Below are 17,268 nucleotides of genomic sequence, written 5' to 3'. Positions count from 1 at the left end.
ATACTCTTTTAAAAGGAAACTTGTACAAACTTTTGGGCTCTCAAAGCCAATGAAGTGTGAATCCTTTGAATGTTGTATATTTTTACATTTTATACCCAGTCCCATATTTTCATAGCTTATATATTTGGAGATGTAAGACAGTGTCACTATGTAGTGAACAGGAAATGGATATTTCTTTTTTACTGTAGTTCTGATCTAATGTAGAAATTTTGTTTTGCCATAAAGATAATTAACTGACAACCTTCAAGAAAAATAATTTTTGGGGGTGGGCTAGGTTTTGATGAAAAATATGGGGTGTTAAAAATCAACTTTTTTGATTGTTTGAATTTCTGAAGGAAATAAGAATATGTTGCTTGTGTTTTTTTAATATGAGCCATTTATCGTTAAATACATTTATAATGGTTATTACAAGGGACAATATCTTACAGTAATTTTAGGTTTAAAGACACTAACTACTCATGTGTCAGCAGAAGACAGCAGTATATACTTTATTTGGATATTCATACCTCTTCAAAACAAGAGCTTGCCATCATTGCTCTTCCCTTTTTTTTGGTTGTCCTAGTAGTAATGTAATTCATTTTCTTTTTCTGATCAAAGGTGACTTCACAAGCTAATTTATTTTTCTGTGATTGCTGTGTTAACCAGAAAAATTAATTTTGAACTCTAGTTTTTTTCTTATGAAGAATTTCTTATTTCTTATACCTTAAGTTCCAAGACAAAAGGAAAAATTTGGATTTTTAGCATCTTTACCATAAGAATTTCAATTCATTTTACAAACACTAGCCTATAATGTATTAAGGATTTCATGTAGGAAAAAAAAACATCATAAAAGCATGATCATCAGTATTAGAGCCAATGTAATAGTGGAAAGAAAATCATTCACCGTCATTGACCTTGGAAGGTTATTAAGCTCTTTGAAATCAGTTTCTTCTGTTAAAATGGGGATTTCTATGTCTTACTTTCAAGAATATATGAGAATTGCCTTTAACAACGCGAGTAAACCACCTAGCTCATGAAACATACTTGGTGTTTAGTAAACATTAGTTTCCATCCTCTTTTATTTTTTAAATTCATTCATCCCTCTACCCTTCCCCTTTGGCAACCATCATCTTGTTCTATCTGTGGATCCTTTTCTGTTTTGTTTATTCATTTTTTTTAAAGATTCTACATATAAGTGAAATCTTATGGCATTTGTCTTCCTCTGTCTTATTTACTTCATTTAGCATAATCCCCTCTAGTTCTATTCATGTTGTCACAAATGGCAAGATTTCATTCTTTTTTATTTCTGAGTAATATTCCATTGTATATATGTGTGTGTGACACACACACACACACACACACACACACACACACACACCCCACATCTTTATCCAGTCATCTACTAATGGACATCTTCGTTGCTTCCATATCTTGGCTATTGTAAGTAATGCTGCATTGAACATAGGTATGCTTATTTCTTTTAGAATTAGTGTTTTTATTTTCTTCGGATAAATACCCAGAAGTGGAATTACTGGATCATATGGTAGTTCTATTTTTAATTTTTTGAGGAACCTTTGTATTGTTTTCCATAGTGGTTACACCAATTTACAATCCCGGAAACCATTAGAGTTTATAATCTGAAGCATACGAGGGTTCCCTTTTCTCCATATCCTTGTCAGCACTTGTTGTTTGTTCATTTCTTGATAAAAGCCATTCTGACAGGTGTGAGATGATAATACCTCATTGTGGTTTTGATTTGCATTTCCCTAATGATTAGTGTGGTTGAACATCTGATATGTCTGTTGTCCATCTGTATGTCCTCTGTAACAGCCTGAAGAGATCCTGTTAGCTTAGTCCTGGTCATTGTGGCTTTGCCCTTGGAGTCATTTTACCTTCATTTCATCCTGTTTGTCCCTGTGAGTGTAGGCTGGCAGCACTTCTGCCCAAATTCCATGCTAGTCTTTATACGTAACTTATTTTATAAGATACGACTGTTAAGTAAGTATGTATTAATAAGAATCAAAGTCCTAGTGAATTCAAAATAATATTTTCTTTGAATTTCTTACTTTAGCACTATTCCTTCTTCTTAGTGAATATGTTTATAGTGATGGTGGTGGTTATTTTATGATATGATATAGAAGTGTGTTCATTGCTCACTAATTATTGGTTACTTTGTGAAAGTATGTTTGTTAATAAACATAATGTGATTAAAATGTATCTTGAAGAACATTTATCTCAACCCATTGGTTTAATTATTCTAATCACATTCATTGGCTACTTTTATTCGTTTGCCAACTTAGGTTTTCAGCTTTACAGACCTTTCAGCTTTCAGCTCAGTGATACATCCTTGTGATGGGCACGCAATCCTTCTGTTGCAGGCATGCTTTCAAATGTGTGCTCCTTCCTTTTACTTGTTCTTGGTAGACAGTTCCCTGTGAACTCTACAATGCCTTTGAACATATTTTACCATTTATAAATGTGAATATACAGGTTCTCACCTTCATTCAGAGGAAATTGAGTTTATCCCCCACTGAATGTTTGAAAATGTAAAACATTATCCTCAATTAAATGGTGACTAAATATTCATGAATGGTTCATTCATAGTACAAATCTGTGTGACTTTATGTAGCTAGTGAAATGTTTAAAGCACTCCAATCCCATTATGTTTCAGTGCACCTGCAGGAAAGACATGGTGAAAATTTCAATGGATATCTTTGTGAAGAAATTTCAGCCAGACAGATATCAGCTTTGGAAACAAGGAAAGGATATATACACCATTGATCACACGAAGCCTACTCCGGAATCCACCCCTGAAGTAAAGGCGTGGCTGCAGAGAAGGAGGAAAGTAAGAAAAGCACCCAGGAGGTAATGATCCCACCCCCACCCCATCCCTTTTGTACTTACTCAATTAAAATGGGTCATGAACGTGACGTTTTCAAAGACTATTTGCTTTTTTTCATATTTCTTCATCATAATTTTACTTAATATCTTACTGAAAATTTGAGGCAAAGTATTTTTAATTCTTGAGAAATGTAATAAATAAATAGAATGCAGGAAGAGATGTATTTTGTGTATGAGAATGTTCTTGGAGTTACTATACATGCAAATAGAACAATACTGGAACTTCTTACACCTCTTACGATAATATGCTTTAAAGTGGTCTTGGTGCTCTCTGTTCATCTCCACAGTTTATCTTCAGTCACGTGATCTTTTTCATTTTGCTACCATTTTCTTTCTGATGTTTTCTTCATTTGTCAAACATCTGAGATATTACTTTTCTCATTGGGATTCCTATATTTTGCTGCATTTTATACACTTTGCTTTATTCTTTTACAAGATGCAAAGCAGAGCATGTAGTGTTTTTGTAACATGACTGTCCCTGTGAACTTTATTCTATATTCTGTTTTTGTGGCCAGGGCCATTTCAGAAACCTGCATGCCTGTTGTGGGCATCTTGCTGTTGTAAAACTCATTGAATAGGATATGTGTCGTGTTGCTAGGGTCCTCAGGCAATCTTTTTAGGCTCTTATGTTTTCCAGGGTTATATTACATTTTTACTCTCCAATATTACTCATTTTTTTCTTTCAGATTGTAAAAGTAATATTTGTGCATTGGAGAAAATTTGTAAAATAAGGAAAAGAATAATCAAGGAACCCCAAATCACCCATAACCTCACAATCCAGAGATAACTAGTGTTAAAATTTTGTATATATCCTTTACATATATATTTATTATTTATATAATATTATATACCTTTCTAAAATTGGGGCCATGCTCTATTAACAATTTGATACCAGTTTTGTGAGTGTTTTTTTAAAATGTAATTAAATGATTCACTATAAGGTAATTTTTAATGCCTGCTTGTATTTATTAACTAATCCCCTATATTTGGACCTGTAGCTTATTACCAGTTTTTTGCTAACTAAATAACACTGTAATTTCAAATGTTTGGCCACATTTCTGATGTTTATTTTCTGATTCTCTTTTTTCCCCTGACATTTACTTTCTGCTATTTTAGAAAGGTAGTGAGCAGAGGAACCTTAAGAACATGGAGTCAAACGTCTGCATTGTATGAAATACCTGAGGCACAGAATTAGTTAGTAGCAGAACTCAAATTGAGGTGTTCTCATTTCACCCTACAGTTTATGGCACTGATTTTCAATGATTCGTTTTCAAATCTATTTAATAGGTTAGGAACAACATTTTAATGTAGGAGGTGAAATAGAATAAAAAGTATCATAGTCCTTCCCATGTGGTAAGGGGGTAAGTATTAATTCATACATGTGTGAGCATATGTGTACATGAGTGTTGTTTCACCATCTAAAATGTATAACTTACTATGGGTTGCATTCAGAAAAGTCGGGGAAACACAGATTTAGAGAGTCAGTGCCTTTGATAAATGTGTTATCCACATTACCAAAAAAGCTTGCTGTGGGAGTGAGCAATCTTGAGGTTAGAAGAAACACCCGCAGAACATCTTGAGAACTGTTCTTGAATGGGCAGAAATCATAATACTCTAATTAGGTGTATGGGCTGATCTCCTAATTACTAACCACGGTGGCCCTTTTGGGTTGACAGAGAACAAGATCTATGACATTGAACATTCGTGCCTTTCAGTGTGCTAAAATGATCAATAGACTTTGCTCACCCAGCTTGAAAGCCTAGTGTTGAGGGGCTTGTCGATCATGCTCAGCCTTGTGGCCTCACCATAGTTTGCTGACTCCCTTAAGTAATACCCTATTTAGGGAAATCTAATGAAGGGAATGATGCACCGAAATCTCAGAGATGTCAGCCATCTTATTTGACGTGTACTGTGCTAGCAGTAATGGGAAGGTTTTCTGCATAGGCCAGTGCCTGGGTTCTCAATAAATGTGATGGTGGTGATGACGATACTAGTACTGGTACTACCAGCGGCAGCCAAAGCTAGTTTACACAGGTTATCCCTGGCTCCCCGTTTATCTCAGATCTCTGTCCTCCCTGACTTTCTACAGTGGCTAGTGGTATGTGTGTGTGTGTGTGTGTGTGTCTGTGTCTGTGTATGTGTAGTATATGTGTGTGCACTGAATTACACGTTGGTTTGATTTGAGTTGTAATTATTCCTAAAGAAAGTGTAAGAAATGTGTCATATGCAAAAGGCATCTATGACAAAGCTATCAAGTGACTTTCTGGAAAATCCTAAAAGAGGAAAACAGCGGTGTCCACTGTGAAAATAATAAGTTGATATAAGATGTTAAATCCATACAGTTGGCCTCCTTCCCTCTTATTTCTTTTAGCTAATGATGATTTGGCATTTAATGTTAATAATTTCCATGCATACTTCAGAATTATACAAAACTCGGGTAAATGTGGGCACTTGTTTACCTTGGAACGTAATGAATCTACTCAGATTTTAGCAACAGCTTTCTGGGTTCTCCCCATTTCCTCTTCTGTTTATCATTATCTAAATAATATTTGATTTATTGATTAGATTCCCCATGTCATCATTTTTTTTTTTTAATTTTCAGACCTCTTTTAATGTTGTTATAAAATTTTAGCAGATTTTTCCTCCAATAATGTTTAATAATCAATTGTTTACAATTGTTTTAATTTTTACATTGTTTTTAAAACTCTGGTTAAGATTTCAATTTCAATTTTAATCGGTTAATTGTGAAGATTATCTCTGCACAATGATGAAAAACCTGTGTTTGTCTTCTTTCCATAAGTGAAAATAACATTTGTATCGGTATGTGTTTTATCCTGTCCATTGCAAACATTCTGCTCTGACCACAGTTCTCTCCTTAATAGCTCCCAGTGCACTGGTTCTCACTCTAAGAGGCCTAAGAATGAGGGGGACAAGCAAGTGCCAGCTGCAGTCAGTGGGGCAGAGGGCCCCACCCCTGACCCAGACGCAGATGACCTCAAGGTCAGTGAAAAGCCAGAAGCAGCAGCCAAGCTGGGGAACACAGACGCACCTTCAGAGGAAGTAGCCTCTGCTAGCAGGATGCAGCTGGATCAGAATTCATCAGATAATATCAGACTGTCAGGTGAGAATCTGGCTGCTTGTTTCACAAGTAGTAGGTAGTTGAAGATCTGATGCCTTTGATCTGTGTTCTCTAGGACAGACATCTTACTTTTCCACGTAGCTTACACAATAAGCTTTCTAAAGTTAGGGGGTAACTCAGTCAGGAGGCCACGGGGATGTTTCAGAAGTCAGGAGCGCCACTGCTACATGTAGTGGAATTGTAAGACAAACAGCCAGCAGTGCTTGTTTGGTTTAATAAAAAAGTAGATTCTAAAATGAAAAAGTTTTTTTCAGTGCAACTCAATTTACAATATACAATACATTTTTGGAAAGTTTCTCTTGAATTCATATGGCACAGAGAAAGCCAATTACAGATAATTCTTCGCAGATTCTTAGCTTTTGACTTAATTTTAAGAAGCAAATAAAGACTATAGCTTTTAAAAGGAACAACAAAAATCATTCAGTCTTGGGAAATGGTATGTGTAGTCAGTCCCCTGGCCATTTCTCTATACGAAAGCCATCATTTGTATATCTCAACTACTTTGCTTATTTCCCCCTTTTATAGCATATTTCTATGAAGCTGCTTTAATGCTTTGCTTCTTTAGGTTAGGATGTTTGTCCGTTTACTCATCGAGCTTGTTGGTAATTCCTGTCTTCCTCTCATACCCCTAGTCTAGTCTGTCCTTCACTCATGGGATTCTTCCAAATCCGGCTGCCCTACCTCCTCCTCGTTTAAGGCACCATTGTCTCTTGCCTGGACTATTGTAGAAATGATTTCCTTCCTATTTGGCTACATCCACCCTAGACACCTCTGCTAGTCAGTTCTCCATATGGAAGTCATGGCGATCCTTTAAAATGACATAGCTCAGGTCTTGTCCCTTACCTTGTTTTTACTCATATTCCACTTAGAGTACAAAACAAGTCTTACAGCCCTAATTAACCCGACCTCGGCTGCTTTTCCCTCTTCATTACCTCTTGCCCTTGAAGTAGCTGTGTTAACAGAGTTTAAAATCATAGATTTTTCTTCAGTGAGAACTAGACAAATATAATTTCAATCCAGTGTGATAAGTGCCACGATAGAGATGGCATAGGAAGTTGCTGGTACACCAGGGACAAACCTGAAACAGACAGGAGGCTGGCCTGGCAATGTTTTTGGAGTGGGTGATATCTGAATTGACTTGAGATAAATGGATAGGTAGCAAGGTGGACAAGGTAGAGTAGGGAATAGCAGCAAACAGTGCAGAGACGACAGTTATGCAATACATATGGCTTCTTCTTTAGAGTCCTCCACCATAGTTTAATGAACCATTGCATGAATTACTGGGTGGTTTAGGCCAAGGGCACCCAGTTCTATTAGTTCTGTCACTACACAGTTCCTTGCATTTTGACCTCCAGGGTTTGAATAGAAGATGTAGCTTAAATAGAAGCTATGCTTAAATAGAAGATGTAGCTAGGTTCAGCATCAGAGCTAGTATGTAATAGGTGAAATGATGTGCGTGTGCATGTGTGTGTGTGTGTGTGTGTGTACACATGTAAGGGAGGGAAAAGGGTGCACAGAGATGGCAGTACAAAAGAAGTGCTTATGATATTCTTCTATATGCTGTCATCGAGTGACACAGGATTAGTGTAGGAAATAATTTTCACTGGCTCTGCACAGCCTCACATATATTCTTTACATAAATCTTCTGACCTGGAATGTTTCATCAGTAGCAGCTCTTATCATCATATATTGGAATATAATTCTTATTTTTAGAAAGATTTCAAATCTCTATTGCTTTGGATAATTATTGTTATTGCCCTGGATTTTGACATTAGTCTGTAGTGGAACCACTTTTTAATCCCTTGTTTTGTCAAATATTCTTTTGCTAAACTCCAAGATCTCACTTTTACAACTATGAAGGCTATGTGATACTGCAAAGACCTTTCCCACCCATGTCTGTGGAAGTTTAGAGGGGAAGCTGGAAGACAGAAATTTAGTTGAGAATAGTTTAATGATTGTACTTAGTAATAATACAATGCAATATTTACTAACAGTCTTTTGTTTTACTTCTCAGGAGACAGTTGCTTAAGCACATCTGTAATGGAGGAAGTGAAAACTGAGGATGGCCAAGCCTATGTCACAATTCCGCCTTCGAATTCCAGTGAGGCTGATGGTTCCATACCTAGTGGCCATGTGACATCCAAGGAATCAGACCCACCCAAACTTCCTTGGCCAAAGTCACCTGAATTGTGCTTCTCAGTGGCAGAGAGTAACAGTGTGTTGACAGAGGGAGAAGAGAGTGATGTGGAGAGCTGCGGGAGTGGCCTTGAAACTGTGGAAGTCCCAGTGGTCCCCAGTGGAGAGAGAAATGTCTTTAAAGTTCCCAGCGTATGTGGCAATGTCCGATTTTGCTGTATTTATTGTGTGGTTAGGGAACTTTCTGAAAATTGTGCTGTGCATTGAAATCTTGCTGTAGGGCAGAAATGACATCCCATACTTATGGGTCTTAATCATATTCCCTTTAATGACTGGGAGGTAAGCCTTCTGCGAGCTCTGGCTTATATGGTGATAGTTCAGGTAGCATGACGCTTTTGGCCACGTGGTGGAGCTTAATTTTCTTCATTTTTAAGTTTTTCTAAAATTAAACTCTTTATTTTGAGATAATTATAGACTCACATACAATTAAAAAGAATAGTGCAGAAAGATCCCGTGTACCCAGTTTCCCCCAATAGTAACTTCTTAGAAAAGAATATCCCAGCGATATTGGGATATTCTAGTACAGTTTTCTAAGAAGTTACTATTGGGGGAAACTGGGTACACGGGATCTTTCTGTACTTTCTGTCAAGATACAGAATGGTTCTATTACCTATAATATGAATCAGACTGGAAATGATTCACCCACCGAGCTCTGCCCTCCTCCTGCCAAAGGTTAGTATTTCAGGGTTCCAGGCTTTCCATAGCCTCTATTTTAACATTAGGGCTTGCCTGGTCATGCTTTCCTCTGACTCTTTCGTCAAGAACTCTGATTCTAGGATCAGGCTGACTGTTCTGGTCCTGTCCACTGCCAGAAACAGGCCATTTGCCTCTTGGAAAACTCAAGAGTCCTCTTGATTACCAAGCTCTTCATTCTATCTGTTTGCATAGGGCCTCCCTGTTTCTCATATGTTCTTGCTAATATCATATGCTTTCAGCATAAACTGTTGCTGTAACTAAGATTGTGAGTGGATCAGGCAAGCTCTGATTGTGTGTAGTGATTGCAAGAATTCGGTAGTCTCTTTTGACCTATATAGCTAGATGAGGGAATTCAAGTGGGTGAGTAAGGAGAGCCTCCATTGTTTGAGCAGATAAATTGAGCAGTGCCCTGAACAGACCCACTTCTTGATTTGCTCTTGCTTATTTCAACTCCCCACTGACCTTGTCTATCACATCTTTGAGTAGTAAGGGAGATTAGATAAGGAAATCCACTCATCTAATCTCCCAAGTTTTAAAATGTCAAATAGCATATAGATAATTTCCTAATTTGACATAATCACGTTTATCATTTCATGCATGATTATATATTCTACTGAACCATAAAATATTTATTAAAACATATGAGAAATAGAAAAAAATGGTCTAATTTATTTGAAAAGGTGGCTAAGGGAAGTTTGAAAATAGTATTCACATACTACTTAGTAAACCAATTTTACAACTTCATTTCATGTAGGGATTAAAGTAGGGATTAATTGTACCTAAACAGATATTGGGATTCTAGAGTGGTGAATGAGTCAAATACCTGTTTAGGTTATATTTAGTCACGGACTTTAAACTGGAATGGAACTGAAAGTAACTCTTCCGGTTCCTTGCCGTCAGTGGAGGCGCTTCTACCCTCGGTGCCTTTAACCTTCATCTGTACTATTTCACTGAACAGAGACTGCCCTCAGAGGAAAGCAAATGCTGCCCTTCAGGGCTGGGTGACTTGGTTTGCCCTTCTTAGAAAGAGCTATACGGTATTCTTTTCTTACATCAGGGTGTCAGGCAATCGTTCCAAGTAATATAGACCCATTTCATTTCTGTGTCTTATTTTTAAGTGTAATACTATGTGTATGCTAGTAGCAGTCAGCTTTAGTCAATCTTCTCAAGAAATATTAAGTTACTTTCTGAACATTAGCTGTCTCTCTCTCTATAACTGGGCTCCGTGCTCTCCCTGGAATACACCGAATGTGTTAACACTTCACATGTTATTCCTGCTGTCCAAAGTGCTCCTTCCCCAGAGATCTAAGTATATTGGTCCCTCATTGCACTCAGGATTACACTCAAATGTCTCCTCATCAGAAAGGCCTTTTCGAACGACCCTGTGTAAAATAACCCCCCCCATATCTTTCCATTCCTTTGTCCTTTATTTTTTCTTCATTGCATATTTGCTTAATAGTACCTGACAAATATTTACTTTTTACTTATTTCTTATTTGTGCTTTTCCCTCTTATAATGCACACTCCTTGAAAGCAAGGAACTGGCGTAGTTTTTCCTGCTGTAACTCAGCTTTTAGAACAGTGTGGCACATAGTAAGAGCTTAATAAATATTTCTCGGTGTTGACTAAGTTATAATTTCCCACATTACTTTTTAGCTATTATAAACCACAGATAAATCTCACCCAGCCACAGCTTCTTCAGCTGACAGGAAAATTTCTGACAGACTTCTTTCTTTCCTAGTCAACTGTTGATATAAACCTATTAGTTTCAAACTCTGTCTCGGGGAACTCCCCCCCCCCACCCCCCGCCCCCTTTTTTTTCTTTTGGATTGAGTAAGCAGGAAAGCTTGTAATTGGGGTCACTCTGGAAGGTGTCTGGGTACGCATGACTTTTTCCTCTACCTTTGAAATGTGAAGTAGTTTGGAGAGCCCAGGGCCAAAGACTTTATATAAAATGTAAGTGGTTTCAAGATGACAGTAATTTACCATATTTTAAAAAAACAACTTTTGATTTCTTGTTAAATCCTCAGTGAAGTGGTGATTCCTTTCTGAGTGAAAGGAAGTGTATGGGCTCAGTTTGGCATCTGGTTTTCTCTATGGATAGAAAGCAAAAGAACATGTCAGGTACTCACAAGTGACCAGCATAGAGGTGGCCAAATGCCACGGTCCGATATGGTTGTGAATATATAATCCTAAATGTAGATTAGCTTTAAAGACCTTTTGGAAACTTGCTAACTGCTAAGTTTATAGCAGGCCTGATAAGCCTACTCCTCACTATAGACAGTGTTTTAATATGAAGTGGAACGATAGTTAATTGACCTCTTTGTAAAATAACTAATAGAATGGCCAGGAAGTGAAAAAAAAAAGTACAGGAGTTCTTCCTAATTAAATTGTCATAAATCATTGTGAACTATAGTTTTTTTGTATAAAATAAGTCTTTACCTGTGGGTGTTTCTTCCCCATTTTTGTTCTGTAACCAGAGAATAGAGGGAGAAACCAAAACTGCTAAAAGTTGGCGCCATCCACTTAGCAAGCCTCCAGCAAGATCCCCAATGACTCTGGTGAAGCAGCAGGCAACAAGTGATGAAGGTAGGCTTGTGAAGCTTTTCAGTATTTTTTCTGTGTATATTGTACAGTATTCAGTATTCTGTCAATTTGCTGTAACAAACTTTTCTAAAAAATTGCTTGGTGGAGAAGTAATTTGACCAAGTTGCAAATACATACATACCATAGGGGGATCATAGGTAATAAACAATTTACAGGTAAAAGAATTTTGGATTTTAGGGATAAATACTTACTACACAGAATCTAGCCGTGTTCCCAGTAAAAGTCTGCCTGTTTTATATGATGGGATAAAATTGGTCATTCTGACATTCATCTTAAGATACTCCAGAAGTTGAGAGTCACTTCTTTAAAGTTGTCAAATCATGGAATTAACATGCTGTAGGTTTCTTTGCATTGTTTTTATTTTTAACTTGAATTCTTTAAATTTATAAACACCATCTTGACCAATACTTCCTTATCCTGTTATACCTGGTGTGTGGAGAGGTGCGGGAGGAAGGTGGTAACTGAGCTCTCAAGAAATCAGGGAACTCCAGAGGGGATCCAGAGAGAAATGACATCCAGATTGGAAGAGGAGAACTATTTGCGGGTGGGGAATAGGCCAGGGCTAGAGTAGAGGGGTAGGGAAATCAGAGCTAAGATGTAGGGTCCCTCAGGCACACAGAACCTACACCCTTAGTTAAGGGCGGACTAGGGAAAGACAAAAATCATAACTGGCCGTAGGCACAGGCAGAGTACAAGAGGACTTGTCACCTGGGTTTGGCCTTGTATTAGCAAAGGTGATAGGATGAGAAGAGAAAGTCACCCTAACAGTTCTTGACCCTAGGACTGCCATCAAATGTGTAGTTTCTTATTCCAAGGCAAAAATTTAAACTAAAAGTGGGTCCTGGCTGTGAAAGCCTCCAGGACATTTAGCAGAAGCAATTAACAAATCTTTTGAGTGCACGCTGAAGAAGAATCTGTTTGACTAATGGACAATAGACTCTGATTGGAGTCCTGGCTTGATCCCTTATAAGTTTTTTGACTTTGGGCAAGTCTTCTCTCTGTCTTCAGTTCCCTCTTGTGTAAAAGGTGAGGACAGGTCATCAGTGATCAAGGTTCCTAAACTATAGGTTCATGCGTAGAGTTTTGGCATTTCAAATACCCTGAAATAACAGGGAGAGCTCAGTATGTTGAGTTCATTGCCATTGGACCAAATTTTTGTTCGTAACTCTTCAACTATAATTTTATGATTTCTGGAATAGTCATACAGAAAGATTGAAAGATGCAGATACCCACCTGTACTGTGTTCACCCAAGTACAGAAGTGATCCCACCTGCAAGTTTGAAAATTGAGAAGATTCAGATTAAAGCCCTGGTTATGGCTCTAATTTTCTCTAATCTGCACTGTCTGAATAACTCATTGTAAATCATCAATTCAGCCAGTGCCGTACTGTAATGAGCTGTGAAGCATCTCTTTGAAATTAAAGCCAGCTTAGACCCTGATTCCTATCTCTATAGTGTCTGCATGCCTTGAGGTTTTCATTCGGACTATATTTCAGGCAGTGTTACAGCAATGTATTTTTTAGACAGTCTGTCTATTAATATTATAATTCATTTAGTAATGGATTAAATATTTAAATACAGAGATGGAAGAGATAGAAATTGCTACTTTAATTAGAGATTATTCTTGGTGTTTGACTATTATTTAACCCATTTTACCTAGGTTTTCAGTTATTTTAAAAAATAACATGTATGCAGTTAAGTACAATTAAGTAAGGAAAATCTCAGGAACTCAAATCTGACACAATTTGATTACTTTCCCAAATGTTTTTCTCTTTTTCACACTCTTTTTACTAAAGTGCTCATGTTTATGATGCGATTGAATACTCAACTGGTTCTGAACATATTTTCCCAAGACTAGAACTACCCACTGATTTCATTTTATTGGAGATTTTGGTTTTCTTCTGGGATCGCCTGATATTTCCTGTGATTAGTTTCTGAAATTTACCTTGTGTCATTCCGTCACTGTAAATGTTACTACTAGTGTACAGCCCTGCTCTTGGGCACTTTGCAGTTAACCCCTCACACAAAAGAGCACTGTTTAGGATTGGCTGTTTCATTACCTTTGGCAGATAGATGGTTTGGGGGGAGAATTATGCCCTCCTGCCCCTGGTGTTCTGTAACTCCCTCCTTTCTAAAGAGTATTGGTATAGATTTGTCGGTCTTCATTTTATTTCTTGTATTTCAAGGTTTTTAAGAAGTAGATATATACACCAAATATAATAATGTCTTTTATTGATTCAAGCTTGACAAATTTTATTTTAAGTAATAAATAGCAATTTCATTTTAAATATTAAAAGCACCCATTTATTTGTTTTGCCAGATAGATATGGAACCATGACTCTATGTTTATGGCAGGTAACCTGAGACCTGCCTTCTAATCTCTCCTGGGCTGTTAATGGCTATCTGGTCTGGAGAACTAAGTCATGTATTCTGTCTGAGGCTCATTGTATGTTTATTCATCTATAGAATGAAATGGTTGGCTTAGTGATCCCAAAGTTTCATTCAAACTCTAAAGGTCTTTGATTCTATGAAAATACGATAGGAGAGGATACTATGTAGTCCCCATGCCCCATGCTAGACTTTCATTGAAGAGCAAAATAGTGAAGTATAGGAACATCATCAGCGTTTCTCTTGTGTAAAAACTCCGTTTCTCTGCCAATTTCGGAAAAAAGTGCTCTCTTATGACTGTTGCATGTCATGCTCCAAATGTTATTAATTTTTACATAACGATGTCTTTGTTCCATCAGTTCTTATTAACTTGAGGTAATATTATACTTTCATAATAAGCACAGTTATAGTTCTGTCTGTTTAAGCAATAAAACAGCAACTTCAGCATATTACTGAGTAGACTGACTTGGAATGTTTGTTGATAGGTCACAGCCAATGTTTTCCTGCATTATGTAGACATAAAACATTAGATGTTGTTGGCACTCAGATTTAATGGGTATTTTATCTAGCACTCAGCTGTGTAATAATAGTCGGGCATTCTCAGTTTAGCTTGATTTCTCTGTCAGTAAATTCCATTTCGAGTCCCAATGGCATTGACTTTTACTGCAATGCGGGGAATAAAAATCAAAAACACCTTGCTCTTATTATGCTAGTGTGGCTTCATAATGGTTTGATTAAATTAGAGGAAAAATGTAAACTTTTTAACTTACATTATACGGTTGCTTTCTGTACTTTTTCAGAATCAATCTTGAAACTTTTCTAAACATGGTTGGTGTGAAGTTGTATGATCAGGTCTCTATATGTGCTGAAAGTGTTGGGATTGTAAAATGATAGTCAAAACTGATTCTTTTGAATTCCTGTGTGCCTTGTGACTCCTCAAGTCTTGTAGAAAACATCTGAGGGACAGCTTTTGATATAGTTGTGTTGTTCATTTCATTCTGTAGAAAAATAAATGACTGTATTAGGCTGAAATGTATGAAATTGCTAATATTTGATTTTTTTCAATCTACAAAAGCTGCAATTTCATACAGCTTAACTTAAATGTACTACATTTCCTCAGATTTGTACACAGCCTCCTTTCCCTGGAGACAAAGATGTCTTAACCCTATAGCCATTGAATTATCCCTTATTTTGTACCACATTTTCTGCATTTCTATTTCCACCCTTTGTTTGGTTGTGAAACTAATGATGAAGATCAAGAATAAGCATGCAGAGTTTGCGTAGATTATTCTTTATTTTCTTTATTTTGCCTCTGAAAACTTAGTCCTGGGCTGTTAATGTTCTGCAGGCTGATATTTGGGCACTTTTCACTGCTTGGGGGTGGTGGTGAGGGGTGCTTAAGTGACATGTATAGCCTCCGAGATGGTGAGTGGTTAGGAAGTGGCTCATTTTATCATCATTTTAATTCTATAAAGTGGTGTTTTATTCTTTTTCTCCTTTTGGGTCTTAGGTTCCCAGTTTTAGGGAAATGATGAGGTGATTATTTTTTATACATTTCAAATGGACTTCTAAATTCTACAGTGATATTCTGTGATTTTACTGTTCATGTTTTGTTTTGTTTTGGAGAAACATTTTCAAGATCGAAAAGTGCAGGACTTTTTGTTGTGCTAATAATAAAGAGTAGAAACTTAAGGAGAAAAGGGGACATGTCTGGACATAACTCAAATTTTTCCATAGTTGTTAAGGTCTTTTCTTGAGGAAATATACTTCATAATGCCTTTAAGTGAGTTATCCAATGATCTGGCTTAAGAGTCTTCTTGGGAGAGAATGATGAGTATAAAAGCCCCAAGGAGGGAGTGAGTGTGGCATGTTTGAAGAAAAGCAAGACGTACAGTGGCTGACAGGACCCTGGATGGTCCTTTGCCTTTTGGAGGATGGCTGTTGATGTGGAACGGCAGAATGAACGTTTGTTTGCCTCCCTGTCTTCTTATTTCTGTACGTTCTCTAGAGTACTCCTCAGTAGTCAGCATCATGGCAGCCCACATGAAGTCCCTCACTCTCTCCTTAGCAGCTGTTTTGCGTGATCGGCCAGGCGCTATCCCTTTTAGTTCTTGGGTCAAATGTCTAAGGATCCTGCTCTCCTTTACGTGGATGACCAGAGCTGACTTTTCGCTAAGGAGAGCTTTTTTTTGGCAGGTAAATTGCAATATGCTGGTGGTTCTTTGCTTAGAGAACTTGTTCAGCCATTTTTTGACTTTGTAGTATAGATACTGTTAATGAAATAATTTAAGAAACTGGAGGTTTATCCCATGGGAAATTTAGAACTTCTTGAAGGCTAGGGACTGTTTATTTTGTTGTTTTCAGCATCTGTCATATTGCCTAGCACACAGTGAATTTCAAATGCTCACTCTTTTGCCTATCTTTGATTTGATGCTCTGAGTAAGTTCCTTTTGGTGCCATGTGTCATCGAATTTTCCAAAGATACGCCAGTTTCCTGTTAGACATTTTCTTTTCTCCTTCCCCAGAAAGATATGAAAATGCACTGTGTTGCTTTCTTCCTATTGTATTCATTATTAGCAATTGTTATTTACGTTTTTTAGAAGATAGATGATGTTATCAATTTTACTGTTGAGGAAACTGAAGCTCAGAGACGTTCAGTCCCTTGTCCAAGGTCACAAGGCTTGTAATTGGTAGATAAAAGCCTTTAAATCCTAATTCCCAAGTTTGCATTCTTTCTACTTGATCATGAGCAATGCCCAAGAATAGCCTCAGTACTGATTAAAGAAGCCGAGTGAGCACATATGAATGTCTGATGGGAACCAGCCATCTTTCATCTTTGTTGATAGAGTAGATCATTTGCAGTGTTCCTTGTTGTCCCTGTGTGTTGTAAGAATATATGTTAGTGAAATATGAGCTAACATTCTTTAAAAATTTTAAGCAACATAGATAATGCCAAAGTTCTCCCTGACACCCAGCTCCCCAGAGATACCATAAATATCAGGGCATTTTTATGTAACAGGAATTTTGAAGGAGTGTGCTTTGGAATGTTTCTGTTGCGTAAAACAGTTTATTGAATGAGTTGAATATATCCTTTTGAAACGTTTTTGACATCTCTGTTATTGTGAAGTTATGCGTAAAGAATAAAACTATGTCTATCCATTTAATTTCTTAAGTGCTTTAGGCCTGAATCAGTGGAATTCTGTTATCCATTATTACGTTAGCATTTTAGGGGTACTGTAATGCAGAGTTTAATTTTTTCTTTATGTCACCATTTCCTAATATCATACCTAAAAAGTCCTATAAATTTTTCCTATTTTGTACTTTTGAAACACACCCTTACAAACCTTTGAAATTCAGGGTTTCA

The 17,268-nt window shown here is 37.1% G+C and overlaps 1 protein-coding gene across 7 annotated transcripts in view; it reads left to right on the top strand.

The window, feature by feature from the left end:
* The window catches only part of KDM4C (lysine demethylase 4C), a 347,582-nt gene that overhangs the window by 176,550 nt on the left and 153,764 nt on the right, over positions 1-17,268 (top strand). For all 7 annotated transcript variants that reach the window (XR_004424679.1, XM_033123278.1, XM_033123280.1 and 4 more), the window contains 4 exons: positions 2,651-2,844; positions 5,763-6,001; positions 8,034-8,347; positions 11,391-11,499. Coding sequence is in view for 6 of the 7 variants with exons in the window: in XM_033123278.1 (XP_032979169.1) it covers positions 2,651-2,844; positions 5,763-6,001; positions 8,034-8,347; positions 11,391-11,499 (856 nt within the window). In the remaining variant the exon portion in view is untranslated. The remainder of the gene's footprint in view (positions 1-2,650; positions 2,845-5,762; positions 6,002-8,033; positions 8,348-11,390; positions 11,500-17,268) is intronic.

Source organism: Rhinolophus ferrumequinum, chromosome 12 (assembly GCF_004115265.2).
Source record: "Rhinolophus ferrumequinum isolate MPI-CBG mRhiFer1 chromosome 12, mRhiFer1_v1.p, whole genome shotgun sequence".
In the NCBI taxonomy this organism is placed as follows: domain Eukaryota; kingdom Metazoa; phylum Chordata; class Mammalia; order Chiroptera; family Rhinolophidae; genus Rhinolophus; species Rhinolophus ferrumequinum.
The sequence above is the reverse complement of the archived record's forward strand: the minus strand, read 5'-3'. Positions and strand labels throughout refer to the sequence as shown.